Here is a 16,751-nt window from a genome sequence, read left to right as displayed (position 1 = left end):
ATTCCCTAATTCCATAACCTTTTTAATCTTTCTCTTGAAATGTTTTTATTGTTGTTTTTGGGTTGTCCGGAAGGCTAAGAAGCCTTTCGCATCCTAGTTGATTTGGCGGGTGGTTAAAGTCATTTCTTGAGAAGCGCGTAGATTAGAGGTTTTGATGAGGTCCTGTTGTATGGGTTGCAACCCTTGATACTTCAGCTCCTAGGGGTCGCTCAGCATCCTAAGAGGATCGCGAGGCTCCGTAAGGAAGACGTACTTAAAAAGGCAGAGTAATTGTTCAAGTCGACTTCCTTACCAGGTACCTATTTATTTTGTTTAGTTATTTTGATAACTTCTAAAATGAAATAAAAATTCTTAGCTCATATGATGTAAACATATTTTGCTGGTCTCTTCCCACCCCCCTGGGTGTGAATCAGCTATTATAATCACCGGCTAAGTTAAATATTGAAAAATGTTATTTTGATAATAAAATAAATTTTTGAATATACTTACCCGGTGATTATGAATTAAAGGACCCTCCCTTCCTCCCCAATAGAGACACAGTGGACCGAGGAGAAAATTGAGTTCTTTGTTTACCATGAGTACTGGGTATCTGAACGACAGATGGCGCTGTTGAGTACACCCCCTACCTGTGTAGCGATCGCTGGCGAATTTTTCCGTAGAGTTTTTCTGTCGAGCAACAGAGTTGCAGCTATTATAATCACCGGGTAAGTATATTCAAAAATTTATTTTATTATCAAAATAACATTTTTCAATGTTCTTATGGTGCGTTTGGGAGACAGGAGTGTTCAAAGACCAGTATGCTTTCACAATCCTTTTCATTGCATCACTTATTTTGTGCCATGCAATTCTGTGAATTGTATGGCTACTTCAGTGGATAGAACTGCTATATTTTCTCTCTCTCTCTCTCTCTCTCTCTCTCTCTCTCTCTCTCTCTCTCTCTCTCTCTCTCTCTCTCTCTCTCTCTCTCTCTCTCGCTCTCTCTCTCTCTCTCTCTCATGTGAGTAAAATTATATTTTATCTTGATTATGAGTCATGCCTCATCATTGCCTCTCTCTTTTGCAGCCCATCGGAGATTCTCTTAAGAACTCTTCTCTTGAGGGAATTTAGAGTGGAGGACCCTACAGTGGCAACTATACTACAGTATTGGGTGCAGCGTTACGAAGATAAAATGGCTAAGTTAATCAATGACGTTGTCAATAACAAACCCCAGCCTTCCCCGAACAAAAGAAAACGTAATCAGATGGGTAAATCCTGTAGTGTTCCGTTAGACCAAGTGCTCTCACATTTAAACCACTTAAGAACAGCCTGTGGTCAAACAACATTTTTTGCCTTACAAACAATGCAGGATGCTTTGCAAACTGCCCAGAATCAGTGCAGTGAAATACAGAAAAAGAAATATAGTGATCTGTTTGCGTTGATAGAAGAGGAGGAAGAGGAAGAGCCAGCGCCAGAACCGCCGAAAAAGTCCAAATCGAATCGAGGCAGAAAACCAAAGCCTCGTAAAAAACAGGAATCAGAAAGCGAAGAAGAAAGTAGTGAGGTAAGTTGATTTTCTTGTGCCGGGAAATTCCTGGGAATTAAGTTGATTGAATCCTTTGTCTTTTTTAACTGCGAAGTGTTGTAGAATTTTAAACTAGCTAATATTTGAATATTACTCAGAACATGTAAATCTATCCTAGTCATTTTTTTTTTTTTTATGAAATTTAGATGTACAGTTCAGTAAAAGTACTGTTTTAGTGTGCAAATCTATACAGATAAAGCTTTTGGAACCATTTAGATGTCTGCAAATATATTATATTTTTATATTTATATGTGTTGACAATTTCATTTTCATATTTGTAAAGCTTGGTTCATTATAGAGGGGTGAAATAATTATAAAGTAAGTTAAGCTACCTCTTCGAGAGTTCTTTAAAAGTCTAGATATAATTTTTTTGCTTGCAGTTTCAGTATACCAGACTAGGTGCCTGTTACATTTTTAGAATATTCAAGATCCTATTCTGTAAAAAGAAATCCGTTCTCAAAAATCTACTGTGAAATAGAGAAGTCTGCAGATTACCAGTGCTATAGCTGTTGATTTATAATATATGGTATTTTCATAGCTGTTGTATTGGCCTGTTTTTCATGCAATGTATCTGTCATCCATGATGTGATTTATTGCATCAATCCTTACATTATCACTGTGTTCATATGTGAAGAATTTGGTTGATATGGTCCCAAAACAAAGTAAGTGTTGATGGAAATTTTGCCAAGCCCAAGGGAAGCTGTTGAATTATCTCGTGGATGGTCTTCAAAAAAGAAAAATACTTTCAGAATTTGCCTAAATGTTCCAGAATGAGTAGAGTATTAACATCATGACAAATGAATTGATTAATTCATTTTATTTACAATACAATCTGCAACAATTCAAAATTTTTAAAACACAGGTGAATTAAACATTGCCTTGAATTTTGTTAAAAGCACAAAATCATAACAAACTCGCGATTGGGGTCCGTAGATCAAGCTCTGCTCACAGCCTTCTAGATTTCAGAGGTAAACCCACCACAAATGGTGGCTTGCCCCTGACATAGGTGTGTATGGTTGGTCTTAAGGCCAGTTTACACGGGGATAGTTCACTGGCACCAGTAACTAGTGGCAAGTAAACTTTCCAGGATAGTAAGCGTTTGTACGAGGACCACTTTGCCTTTGCATGGGGCTAGTTTGCTGACGGCAGTAAACTATCCCCGTGTAAAGTGGCCTTTAGGATGTAAGTAGAAGTACAGTAATGTGTGCCTTGCTTCTGGCACTCATGAGTAACCTTTAAGGTTTTAAGAGCAAAATTCTAACCAAATCATTTTTGGTCAAGGCCTTTGGTTATCCTGCTGTTCACAATAATATCAAAATTATATCTCCATGGAGTTTGAGCATATTTTTGACTTGCGGTAGTTGCATTTGTAAATCTGAAAGTTTGCAAATCGGATGTTCGTAACTTGAGGACTGTTTGTGTTTATGTATGTATATATATATATATATATATATATATATATATATATATATATATATATATATATATATATATATATATATATATATATATATAGATAGATAGATAGATAGATAGATAGATAGATAGATAGATAGATAGATAGATAGATAGATAGATAGATAGATAGATAGATAGATAAAGTCCTTGGGTTATGAGGGGACCCATTCTTGCACCGTGTCGGAAGTCAGATTTATATACAGTACATAAGTTACTGTACGTATATACAAATATACATACTGTATATGCATAATATACTGTATTGTAGAAAAGAGAGAAAGCAATCCTTTACTATTCATAAATTACTGTACCCTTAACAGTAGTATGCAGTCGGCCTTAGGTAGCAGAGACAGGCACAAATATCGAGAATGTTTGCAAATGTATGCTTCCCTAGAGTGGGTCAACTCAATGACCTACCAGCTCATTGCCCGGTGTATATGCTTGGTTGACTAACACACTAGGTCACCCACTGTACTGCACTATATTGTTTTTACGGGGTTTCTATCATAGTATAAGTATTGCATTACTGTATGAACATACTTCAGTAACTGTACACTGTATGACTACATATAACATGAGTCATTGACATACTTCTATGTAAATACGGTAATATATGTACAGTATTATCGCTGCAATGCAGCTTGATTAGCCTAGGTAACACTTGCTCCATTCCAACTCACTGGATATGTAGCCTATATGTATATTACTACTGCAAAGTACAGTTTGTTCCAACACGGAGTACCTACCTCGAACTACTTTCTTAGGAGTATCTAGGATCTCCTCCCTATCCGACCAAGAATTTTGCGGTTCCCCCTATCTCTGTTTCCCTTGTTGGGTCGCCCCATGGTGGATGGATACTTGCCCTGAGGCGACCCTGGATCAGCTCACTAGAGTGTGCTGCTAGGTCTGACTCGTCAGTAAGCATCTGGTCGCGGCGTAGATAACATCTCACCGCTCTCTCTCTTCATCCCGTCCGACCCGCCTTTGTGTTACCACGTGTTTCCTTTGTGCCTTACCATTCACATCCTTTCACGGTATTACTGGTGTTGTTTGGTGTTTCAGTGCTTTCCTTTTGGAATCCCAGCGTCACTGTCCCGGGCCTAAGACCAGTAATCCTTTGACGTCTCCTTCAGCCCCGTCGGAGAGAGGTTCTCCTTCCCCTTCCCCTACCCAGAGTAGGGGTCGAGGTAAGTCTGTTGCTGGGAAACAGCCCATTGCCATTCCCCATGAGTCTGATGTTGATGATTTAGGGTGTATTGTGCCTACGCAGACGTGTGGGGGGTCTGCTAGTGGGGCGGGAGTGTGTGCTGTAGACGAGGTTCTGGTTCCTGCAGGACCCATCTCGAATGAAAACCCGGTGTGGGGGAAGTCAGGAACGGCGCCTTCCCCTCCATCGTGGCAGTGTCTTACTGGTTCAGCGGTGCCTGGGGGTGTTATGGACAAGGAGAGGCAGCCCACAGGATCTTCAGACCCCGACTCCATTGTAGGGACAGCACCGAGGACGTCTTTCAGATCACCCATGCGTCAGGAGGAGGAATTCTCGGGCGGGTTCGCTTCTCGGAAGGCTCTACGCACGCCCCCGGCACCCTCATCTACGCTCCCGTCGCCCTTCAGGCAGCCCATCACGCCGGTTGCATATCTACAAGACCCTTCATTGTTGACAGGAGATTCATCGTGATCCTCTTCCTCTTCTCCCTCCTCAGATACATCTTCGTCGTACGACTCGTTTTCGACAGAAGGCTTCGACGCCCGAGAGACGAGAAGGAAGCGGAAGAGCTCTAAAAGGAGGAAGTCCAGCTCTTTCGTAGGCCCTTCCAGGAGGAAGGCAAAGGTCTCGAGGAAGAAGAGCAAGAAGAGGAATTCCTCCAAGAGGAAATGGGTTAAAGTGGCTTTCCCCCCTAGCATGTCGAATAGGGCTCTTACCGCTCCAGTGCTGGCCCCGGTGGCCGCTGGAGCCGCCCCCGTGCCCTTTCCCAGGGTCTCTTCAGCTCCGTACGCTCGTCGGATGCAGCCGTTGGCACACGTAAACGTTACCTTGCCGTTGCCCGGCAAGTCACCGGCTCCATCCGTCCGGCAGAAGCAGCCGCTGGCTCGACCCGGCAGCATGGCAACTATACCCGGTACCACGACATCTCCATTCAGGCTTCGTGGTCAACCGCTGGTATACCAGGGTACTCACGCCCCACGGAGGATTTCCCCGGGAGGGGGTAGACCCATGACGGCTCCATCTGTGATGGAGCCAGCCACTCCATCGTCCCGGCCGACCCTATCCAAGCATCGGAGGCGGCCGCTGACACACCCATGACGGCTACCTCCATCCCGGCGGCTCCATCCGTGATGGAGCCAGCCGCGCCATCGTCCCGGCCAGCCTCATCCAAGCATCGGAGGCGGCCGCTGACGTATCAAGGGACTTACACCCCACGGATTTCCCCGGGAGGGGATAGATCTATGACGGCTACCCCCATCCCAACGGCTCCATCCATGACGGAGGCAAAGTGACTTTCCCCCCTAGCAAGTCGAACAGGGCTCTTGCCGCTCCAGTGCCTGCCTCAGTGGCCGCTGGAGAGGCCCCTGCCCAGTGTCTCTTCGGCTCCGTTCGCCCGTCGCATGCAGACGTTGGCACACGTAATCTTTACCTTGCCTTTGCCCGGCAAGTCACCGGCTCCATCCGTCCAGTGGAGGCAGCCGCTGGCTCAGCCCGGCAGCATGGCATCTATACCCGTTGCCACGCCAGCCCCAGCCAAGCATCGGAGGCAGCTGCTGGCATATCAGGCTACTTACACCCCACGAATTTCCCCGGGAGGGGGTAGACCCGTGACGGCTACCTCCGTCCCAGCGGCTCTATCCATGATGGAGGAAGCCGCTCCATCGGACCAGCTAGAAGTGAGGGATACAGGCGCCCTCACGGATCCATCTGTGCTCGAGGATGCAGCCGACACGGAGGATCAAGTGGTAGAAGGCTTGTTAGACACGGCTGAGTGTTCCCCCAGCGAAGTATCCTCCTATAGACAAGTCCTGGCTCTGATTCGTCACCACCACAGATTAGACGAGCCTAAACCATCATCAGAGCAGGATTGGCTTTCAGGCTTGGGGAGGATGGTGGATAACCCCGGCCACCACAAACCATCCTTGGCCCTAGCGCGGGATGTAGCACTAGGCATGGAGCTCGTCGATAAATACGTTGAGGGGACATTAGAACTCCCGAAGAGCCCAAGGGTCCTTCAAGCTCCTGCCGGGACTGAGGACCCAGAAGAAATTCTATGTTCCAGACGGGCGTCATGCAAGTCCCCGCTCGTTGGAAGAAGCCTTTGCAACGTTAAACCAGGCCAGTGCAGATGACAGATCCCTCACTGCACCAGTGGTTTTCTCAAGCAGTGGCCTCCATGATGGAGGATACCTCGCGAAACATAGTGGGTGTGCGCCCTGGCAGGGTTCCAGCTATCTCTCAACTGTCAGTACCAGGGAATCAGGCCCTTCTACAAGAACTCATTTGCTCGGGAGGGAAGGCGATGAAGTCCCTTACCTTCCAGTCCCTGACCCAGTCGGCAAACTGGGCGTTAAGGAGGAGGGACAAGGTCCTTTCAGGATCTCCCGTAGACTTCCCGAATGGGAAACAAAGTTTCGGAGGAATGCGCCGGTGTGGGGTGAGACCGCCCCCTGCAGGCAGTAGTGGAAACTATGGAGAGAGTGGGCAAAATTAAGGACTCGGGAGGCCAGGCTGTCAGTGGCAAGACGTCCTCCCTATAGGAGACCATCAGCGGACGTGGCCAACCCACCTACGGCACCACTTCCTGGCAGCATCCCCGCGGTCCTCCCACAGGAACGGTGCCCCAGCCCAGTCCTCCTTTAGGCAAAATACGTCGGCTCAAGGAGTGCTAGCAACCTTGAGGGAAGGGGATTTCATGATGTGCCTGGATCATCAAGGACGACCTTTTCAGATCCCCGTGCATCCCTCCAGCAGGAAGTTTCTCAGAGTGAAGTGGGTATTCCAGTCTCTGCAGTTCAGGACTCTGCTTCGGACTATCAACGGCTCCTCAGTTGTTCACAAGGGTGGTCATCGCAGTATTAGCCTGGGCCCACAAGCAGGGCATCAGGCTGATCCAGTACCTAGACGACTGGTTGCTGCTTTCAGCCTCAGAGACAGTCTTAAAGGAGCAAGGAGCGAAGCTATTGCAGTTCTGCAGGGAACTAGGAATCACCATCAACTTCGGAAAGTCCCGGTTAGACCCCACCACCAGGATAATACTGTATACCTAGGGATTGTCCTGGACTCTCAATTAGGAGGGCATTCCCCTCTCAAGAGAGGCTGAGCAACCTGGATCAAGTTATTCGACCATTCCTGACAGGTGCGCTAATGAGAGCCAAGGACTGGCAGAGGCTTGTGGGCCACCTGGTCTCGTGGGAGAAGTTGGTTCCTCAGGGGAGGCTTAAGCTGAGACCAGTCCAATGGAAACTGAAGGACCGTTGGCCACCGGGAGCCCCTCCTCAAGAACTAGTCAAGATGTCTTCGGACTCCAGGAACATGTTCCTCTGGTGATCCGACAGGGCGAACACCCTTGAGGTTACCATTCGCGTCCGTTCCTCCAGAGGTGTTGCTCTTCACAGACGTATCAAAGGAGGGGTGGGTAGCCCATCTGCTCGAGCTACTAGCAGGCCAAAAGGCCCTTGCAAGGTTCGCCCATCGTCTCCGGGGAAACACGGTAGCTCTCAGGTGCGACAACGCCACCATGGTGGCATACATAAAGAAGCAAGGAGGATTGAGATCAAGGGGGTTGTGCAACCTCACGTCTCAAATACTGGAATGGGCCGAAAAGGAACACATCAGCCTCACAGCCAGGTTCATTCCAGGAAAAGGAATGTTCTAGCCGACGGCCTCGGCAGGACAGGTCAAGTAGTGGGGTCGGAGTGGTCCCTACACCCACAGGTAGCCCAGAAGGTCCTCCAGAGGTGGAGCTCAACGGTGATAGACCTTTTCGCCACGGGGCTCAACGCACAGTTCCCCATGTTCTGTTCCCCGGTGCCAGACCCAGCAGCAGAGTTCGAAGGAGACTCCTAACGCTCGTGGGACGGATTCGACGTACAGTATATGCCTTTCCTCCCTTCGGGATTCTCGGGAAGGTTCTCAACAGGATTAGGCAGCCAAGAGATACAAGGCTGATTTTGGTAGCGCCCTGGTGGCTGGAGAGAGAGGGGTTCGTGGACCTACAAGACCTGGCTATCCTTCCTCCGTGGCCTCTGCCGGTAAGAGAAGATCGGCTACACCAGCCCTACTTCCAAAGGTTTCACGAAAACCCCCAGTGCCTTCAGCTACACGTGTGGAGGTTATCAGGCGTCTACTAAGGAAGGAAGGATACTTGAAGAGGACAGCCTCGAGGATGTCCAGTTATCTTAGGAAATCCTCGGTCAGGGTTTACCAGGCCAAGTGGGCCACATTTGTGAAGTGGTATGCGGTTCAGAACCTGAGGCCCCTGGATGCATCGGTCCACAGGATTGCAGGCTTCCTGGTCTACCTAAGGGACTACCTAGGGGTTTTCCATCCAGCCATCAAAGGGGCCGAGTAGCACTGGGATGATATTTCCACTCAGAGGCATTGAGCAGGTGAGCCTCTCGTCAGTTTTCCATGCTCATCAGGAGTGTCGAGCAATCTTGTTCCCCCCGCGCCTCTCGGGTCCCACAGTGGGATGTGGCTAAGGTTCTCAAGGTTTGGTCTAGGCCACCCTTCGAACCTCTCAAAGTTATCCTGGATAAAGACCTCACCCGCAAGGCAGTGTTCTTGCTAGCTCTGGCCTCGGCCAAGAGGGTGAATCAGCTCCACGACTTGTCGTTTGAGGTCTCACACTCGAAAGGGTGGAAGGACCTGGCCTTTTAGTTTCTGCCTGTTTTGGTGGCCAAAACACAGAACCCAGCCATCATAGACCCAAGGTTTGAAGGATTCTCGATCCCAGCGTTCCCTCACTCAGACAACCCGGAAGACTTGTTCCTGTGCCCAGTGAGAACTATCAGGAAGTACCTTAACAGGACAGGCAGACTTCGGCCGGGCATCAAAAGTCTGTTTCTTTCCTCAGGCCCAGTGTAGAAAGCAGTGTCTAAGTACACGGTCTCCTTCTGGCTTCGACAAATCATAAAAGGGCTTATGACAGTGAAGGGTCGGCAGTCCCTGGCAAGACACGACCCCATAACATTAGGGGGCTTAGCACATCCTTGGAATTCGACAAGAACATGACAGTAGGTCAAATCATGAGGGCGGGCACATGGTCCAGGCAATCCACCTTTACGGCCCACTACCTGAAAGACTACGCGGAAGTCCCTGAACTCCCCCATCGGACCAGTCATTTCCGCCCTTCAAAAGTTTAAGACTAAAGCCCCTGGGTAAACCGAGGGGAGTAATTGCAAGCGACACAAGTTTCCGCCTTACTCCCCCCCTTTTTCCTTACTACCCTTTTTGCCCCTTTTCCTTTCCCCCCTCCCATGTGAGAGATGGATGTTGTAGAAGACCATGTCCGGATTATGCATAAAGGTGACTTCAATCAAGTAGGCTTTTGCGTACTTCCCCCGACTCCTACCTTGGACCTAGCCTCCCATCTAGGTCCCGTATCACATACCGGTATGGCCGGTCATCCGGCCTGTAAGTCCACCCCCGCCTCCTAAAGTGTAAGTCTCCTAAGAAAGTAGCTCGAGGTAAGTACTCCATGTTGGAACAAATCACAAATTTTAAGTAATTTGTACTTTTCCTAACAGTGCTTACCTCGAACTACTTTCGGGTTATTGCCCGCCCATCCTGCCCCAGTGCCTTACAGGAGTTCGAATGGTATTTTCACATATGCTTACTGACGAGTCAGAACTAGCAGCACACTCCCGTGAGCTGACCCAGGGTCGCCTCAGGGCGAGTATCCATCCACCACGGGGCGACCCAACAAGGGAAACGGATATAGGGGGAACTAGGCAAAATTCTTGGTTGGATAGGGAGGAGATCCCAGATACTCCTAAGAAAGTAGTTCGAGGTAAGTACTGTTAGGAAAAATACAAATTACTTAAAATTTTTGATATTTTGTACAGTATGTATTACTGTACAGCAGTCAATATAACAATTACACTTATACAATAAATGCACTAACATTATAGATATAATTAAAAGTGAAAGTATCATTACAACACCTAAACGTTTATGTAGGAAGTTCTGCGCAGTGTCTGAAGCATAATGTAATTCCTGAGGTGTTGACTGTTTGGCTCGCGGGTAGCGTAATTTACATATCACACTTTCTACCAAAATCACTATGAATTCAATGGATATGTACATTTTTTTTTTTTACATCGTAAAGTAATTCTGTCTAAAGGACTGAAGCAGAAGATGCACACACAAGGAGAGACAATGCGAGAGTGAGGCAGAGTCAGCAAGAAATGGGGTATTGTGTTGTGTGTAGAGGGAAAAATTGCGAAGCAGGCTGGGTGCCAAGGATAGCTGTTGGTTTGAAGTCGTTAGGCAAATGGGTGAATTTTTATCAAATAGGTAATACGGTTCTCTGTATCATGAATGATGGAATCCCTGAATATTAAGGGTTGACTGTACCTACACTTATACAGTATTAGTAGACAATAAGTAATACATACTGTATAACTTTGTTTATGTATTTGATTATTATGATGGTATGGGTTAAAATAGGGATAAGAATATTCTGTAGTACATTGTCATTGGAAAGGTGTACTGAAGACCTGTGGTGCTGGTCATTGGAAAGATGCAGCTAAGTCTTGTAGTGCTGGTCATTAATAAGTTGTAGCTAAATTTTGTGGTGCTAGTCATTGGAAAGTTGTATCTTAGTCCTGCGGTGCTGGTCATGGGAAAGGTATAGCTAAGCACTGCAATGCTAGTCATTGGAAAGGTGTAGCTATGTCCTGTGGTGCTGGTCCTTGAAAAGGTGTCATATACTGCAGTACCTTATGCCCCAAATATGTACCTAATTTCCAACGTTGCATCACCACTGATGAAAACATTTGATTCTGCTCATATAATCTTCATGTCTCTGAGAAGTAGTATTTACCATTTGAATTTCCTAGCCCCATTAGAAATTTCAAATGGAAGCATTCTCTATCTATTTACCATGGCACTTCCCACATTTTTGGGAGGTAGCTGTCATCCAAAAAGAAAAAGGTAATTTTTCCTCATCATTCCTCCTTTGGTTGGTACTGCTACAGTGCCACAGCCCACCCTTCTGCGTATTCAGCCATAACTAAAGCTTCATATGCTGACTCCCCTACCACCACTACCTCAGCGGTCACCAGGGTGACCCCAGGTAGCAGCAGGGCCTATTGGAACTGTTTCATAATTGCTCTAAATTTCTTTCTGTTCCTAGAATGGTCTTTCGCCTCTCTCTCTCATCAGTACTCCTGTCATCTAGGGTATTCTTCAGTCCATCCACCTAAACCTTGGCTTTCCTCTTGTACTTCTCCCATCAACTCTTGCATATCATCACCTTTTTTAGCAGACGACCATTTTCCATCCTCTATATGGACAATGGACAAACCACTTTAATGCATTCATATCCATTCTAGCTACTAATGCATTTCTTACATATGCTCTCACCCTTACTACTTAGTTTCTAGCCTTATCCAAGCAAGATAAACCAGCCATATTCCTCAGACACTTCATCTCGGACACATTCAATTTCTATCGCTCCGTCACTTTCACTCCCACAACTCCAATCCATACATCACAGTTGGTACAATCACTCTCTCATACAGAGCTCTCTTTAAATTCATCCCTAACCCTCTATCCCTTGCCACTCCCTTCACTGCCCACAACTCTTATATCTTTCATTCACTCTCCGGTGTACATCTGCTTCCACTCCACGATTTGCAGCAACAAAAGAATCCAAGTACAGTACCTCCTCAAGTAACTCTCCATTCAACATGATATTCAATCTAGCACCACCCTTCTTTCTTGTGTATCTCATAACCTTCCTCTTACCCACATTAAATCATAACTTCCTTCTCTCGCACACCCTTCCAAACTTTGTCACTAATCAACATAGCTTCGAGTCTGCAGCGAGTGCAGTATCATCTGCAAACAACAACTGATAGACTTCCCACTCTTATCTATCAGTTTGAGTCCTGGATCAAGCACTTAAGCATTCGCCTCTCTCACAGCTTCATCAACAAACAACCATGGCAACATCACACATCCCTGTCTCAGCCCCATTCTCACTGGAAACCACTCACTCACTTCATTCCCTATCCTAGCACATGCTTCACTGCTTGCAACAACTGACCACCAATTCCCTAAAACCACATCATATTCCACATCACGTCCCTAATTATAAAGATGGTAAATAATCCTTAGTATATAGAAATAAAAGTTCTAGATGGTGTGATCATGAAAACTACCAAAATTTGTATAGCTATCGTAGGGGCAGTGGTCTGATGTTTTTTTTATTTATCCATGAGGCATGACAAGAGTACACAGTATCAAATGGGTGACATTAAAATTTTGCTTTTGTCGAAAGAGGTAACTTTTTAAAGTCGAGTATAGATAGTGTTACAAGATCGTTATTTATGGTTTGTTCACAAGACAAACATACTACACTTAAGGGCAATGCTTTCTCATCTTAGATTTGTATTTTGTTGTGGCATGAGATTGTTTTGTCCTGAATCGGAGAGATTTTTGAATTACAAATACAAAATTTTTTTTTTCAAAAGGTCACAAGTAATCACATTTATTTATTAAATTGAAAGAAAATAGTGAAGTTCAACTTTTTGGGTAAGAAAAAGTACTTGATTTGAATATGCTTAATAATGATACAGAGACAAAATAGCTTATATAATCCTCTGTAGTTTCTCCTTATATTAGTTTTTTTTGGGGGGGTCCTACGTACAAAATTGAATGTCTTGTTTAACGAAAGCTGTGTTTGTCATTTTACCGAGATATATTTTTTAGCCCTTGGCAACAGGTATAGAGTGATTTTGTCTTGTTTAACGGCAGTTGTGTTTGTCATTTTACCGAGATATATTTTTTGAGTCCATAGCAACAGGGATTGAGTGATTTTGTCTTGTTTAACGGAAGCTGTGTTTGTCATTTTACCGAGATCTATTTTAGAGCCCATGGCAACAGGTATAGAGTGATTTTGTCTTGTTTAACGGAAGCTGTGTTTGTCATTTTACCGAGATATATTTTTTGAGTCCATAGCAACAGGGATTGAGTGATTTTGTCTTGTTTAACGGAAGCTGTGTTTGTCATTTTACAGAGATATATTTTAGAGTCCATGGCAACAGGGATTGAGTGATTTTGTCCATTAGATTACAATTGCATAAATTTGTTTATTTGGAATGTAACCGTACATGAAAGCTAACGTTGTTTGTGATTGCAAGACCTAAGTACCAGTATGTACACTGGTTGAATGAGTAACCGACTATAGAAAATCTTGAATGGTTGCATTTCTAACATTGTTACTTTTGCCGATTGGTAATCTCTTGCTCTTTCCGTAGTAATCTTGTTTTGTCATGAATTTAAGGGGTTGAAGTATTATTAATTTGAAACTTTTTATTTTCTTGCGTTATACATAGTTTTAAAATCTTATAAAGATTAAAAGAAATATGATACAGCATACTAATTTTTGGGGAGGTTTTACTTAAACCATGATTCAAGATACTGTAATGATGATAATATTTTACTGTTGTAACTCGAGTTTATTTTGTTCTTTTTCATTATTTGCTGACAGCTTTATCAGTGTTCGTGTTACTTTTTCTTTATTAATGTCTACTTTTTCCTAGTGTACTTATTTTCATATACGACAATGAGAGCGAGTTCTTTACTTCTTGGCAATATCTGAAGTGATTGTATGGTCTATATTAAATTCATCAGATCTTGAATGTTTTATTTTGAAAAATGTGTTGTTTTTGTATATTACTTTTTTAGGAATTTTAGGAAAAAACCTTGGAATCATTAGCTAAACCATGTGGGCTAAAAGTCAATGTTATTTATTCATACATTATAAAATTTGTTTATTTCTGTACTGTATTTATCTCTCACTGACCTTAACAATGTAGAAGATAATATTATTGGATGCAAAAAACAATTTATAAATTGATACAGTATAATTTTAATTGGGTTTCCTGTTAACATATACAGTGCAGTATTTTACAAAACAGTTTATCTTTTTTACTTTTGTTGTATTAATTTTATGGACTACCGTGTATTACCGAAACAAGCGTCCCACAAGGAAAGGTTACTTCGCATAAAGCAGTCAAAGAAAGCATTGTTATACCCATGAGTTTATTTACCAATTATTTTCACTCTAACCTATGAGTCTGAATGGTACTTTAAATAATATTCCAAGGGTTAGGTTTAGCACTTGCTTTTCTCTTGTCTTGATACTTATTTCAAGTGGTTGTTGTTCCATATTTTCTTGTACTTTTATTCTATTTGGTTTACGGTACTATCAATTTTATTTAAAAAAAAAAAAAAAAAAAAAAAAAAATCATGGATTTTGTTACAATCAATAAGCGATATCTGTTTCTATAGATATCCTAAGTTTTTCAGGTTTTAAGATTTTGTAGTCTGTAGCCAGACACTTGAAAATTGTATCACGCAAATTATTTTTTGATTATCCTCGAAGTGCAGATTTATAAAGGCTGATATAACGAGACTACCATTTATGTATGGAAGTTCTCTGATTGCGACTTATCAAGGTGTTCACTTTTGCTTAATACTAAATTTGTTACTTTGCAGGAAGAAGATGTAAAAAAGCCAGCAAGAAAACGAAAGAAAAATAACCAAGTTGGCTCTGACAGCGAATAACAAAAGTTGTGGGAGTTATAGCCTCCGGGAACAAAACCCAGCACTCTTCATCTGTGATGTTATACAGTGTACTGTATAGAAGTAGCCTTAATTTTTCTCCTTATTTTTGTGTGAGCGCGTGTGTGTGTGCGTGCAGTGAGAGTATCATTAAATATCTCGCTAGGAGACTTGGCTTTTGGAACAATGAAGCCCGTGTACCAATCTGTGGACACTAACTTTCTCAGGCAAAGTGAGCAGTTTTAACGCAAATTTTGTTAACGACTGTATTGTGCTGCAGCATCGGTGCGCAAGTGAACGAAGTGGTTATTGGTTTTAAGAGCAAAACAAGACAGAAATCGTCGTCTTTTGGGGGAGGGGATAAAAACTGTGAGCACATGGAACTTGCATATCAAAAGGTGATAAAAGAAAGAGATAGTTGTTATGCAGTCATAAATCAGTTCTGTTATTTGAACTTCCGGCCAAAGAATCTTCCTCTATTTGATGTGTTTTTAGGAAATTTGTTATGTTATGGAAAATTATATCATTATTGATTTCAGTTACATTAACTTATCTTTTTTATTACATTTGTGGCATGGTCAGTGTCCGGTTGCTATATTATGCAGGAAAAGACAGTGTGCAATCATCTCCAGGAGCCCAGTCTTTGTTGAAACACATTATTTTTGAAATGAAACACTGAAGAATTTGGATAGGTCACTGTTTCTGAAATTATTTTAATATTGGGGGTTTGATCTTTCTGTTATGAAATTACTTGTTTTGACTGGCGTTATAGCCTATTAAATTATTTTTTCCAGTTAAACAAAAATTTCTGCAATATTGACATATGCGTACATTTTCCCCCCTTATTACTGTCTGTGGTGTACAGAATGTAAATTATGAAATGAGCATTGACATTCTTTTGAAGTTGATTGTTCAACTTATACAAATTTGCTCAAAATATCAGGTAATCACAGTGATCATATTGATTCACTGTATTACATTACATAGTAGCTATGTTATTAAAAGTTATATTTTAAATCTGGACCTTGCATATGTATGGTATAATTGTTTATAAAAACAATCTTTTATTGTGACTTGACAGATTGGTACTGACTTTGAAAAGAGACATTCAGTTTAAATATTTTCTATTTTACATTTTCTGTATATTTTTTGTCCTGTTGCTCATCAAATGCCATTACTATGGCATGTCATTCCACTCAAAAAAATGAAGCCAAAGTGCCATTGCATAATTTCATCATCAGATTTCTGAAAAATGGGCCCCAAAATTTGGCGGTTGTTCACGGTTATATTTATCGCGAATTTGGGTTAATTCTGTTACCTTGAGCTTTGGTTCAAAATCCAAACCCTTACTCAAATTATTAAAAGGATAAATTCCTTTGTTTATAGAAGTTTTATTCTAATTGAACATTTGCAGCACAAATGTTTGGTAAGAAAACTTTAGACTTCCTGTTTACACCACCGATACAGTAGCTGAACACTTATTTTTTTTTTGATGAGGAGTGTCAGAACGTAGACTGAAATATTGAAGACGTGTAGACATTGCCTTACTGCTGTCTGTTTATACAACAAACACTCTATTCTTTGTTAAGATAGCCAAACCCAAAACCAGTTTTAGATGTGCTAAAAAAGAAATTTATATAAGATTATTAATAAAATATGAAGTTAAATCAGTTTGTTTCCCTCTTAGTTAAGGACTTTAGTTCTTTATTGAATCATTGCATATTATTGATTTATATTAATATGTATCACGTCGTGATTGACTATAAATCCCATTACTTACTATTATTGGTGAAAAGAATCTTTATTGCCTACAGAAAGAAATTCCAGAATGCAAATATAGTGTATACAGGGCCCATAGGAGTTGCGTGTAGTAAATTAGTGATCACTGGGTAACAAATTAAATCTCAAGGTTTCCAAGGTTAGCCAGCATCAGCAATAGGATATCAC

At 42.9% G+C, this 16,751-nt stretch overlaps 1 protein-coding gene across 1 annotated transcript in view; it reads left to right on the top strand.

Moving 5' to 3' along the window:
- The window catches only part of IntS3 (integrator complex subunit 3), a 62,475-nt gene extending 46,004 nt beyond the window's left edge, over positions 1-16,471 (top strand). Inside the window, exons 13-14 of the mRNA XM_068377043.1 lie at positions 1,063-1,540; positions 14,739-16,471. Coding sequence (XP_068233144.1) covers positions 1,063-1,540; positions 14,739-14,807 — 547 coding nt within the window. The 3' untranslated portion in view covers positions 14,808-16,471. The remainder of the gene's footprint in view (positions 1-1,062; positions 1,541-14,738) is intronic.
- Positions 16,472-16,751: the final 280 nt, after the last annotated feature.

The sequence above is a fragment of the Palaemon carinicauda genome, chromosome 7, assembly GCF_036898095.1.
Source record: "Palaemon carinicauda isolate YSFRI2023 chromosome 7, ASM3689809v2, whole genome shotgun sequence".
In the NCBI taxonomy this organism is placed as follows: Eukaryota; Metazoa; Arthropoda; class Malacostraca; order Decapoda; family Palaemonidae; genus Palaemon; species Palaemon carinicauda.
This window is presented reverse-complemented; position numbering and strand designations above follow the sequence as displayed.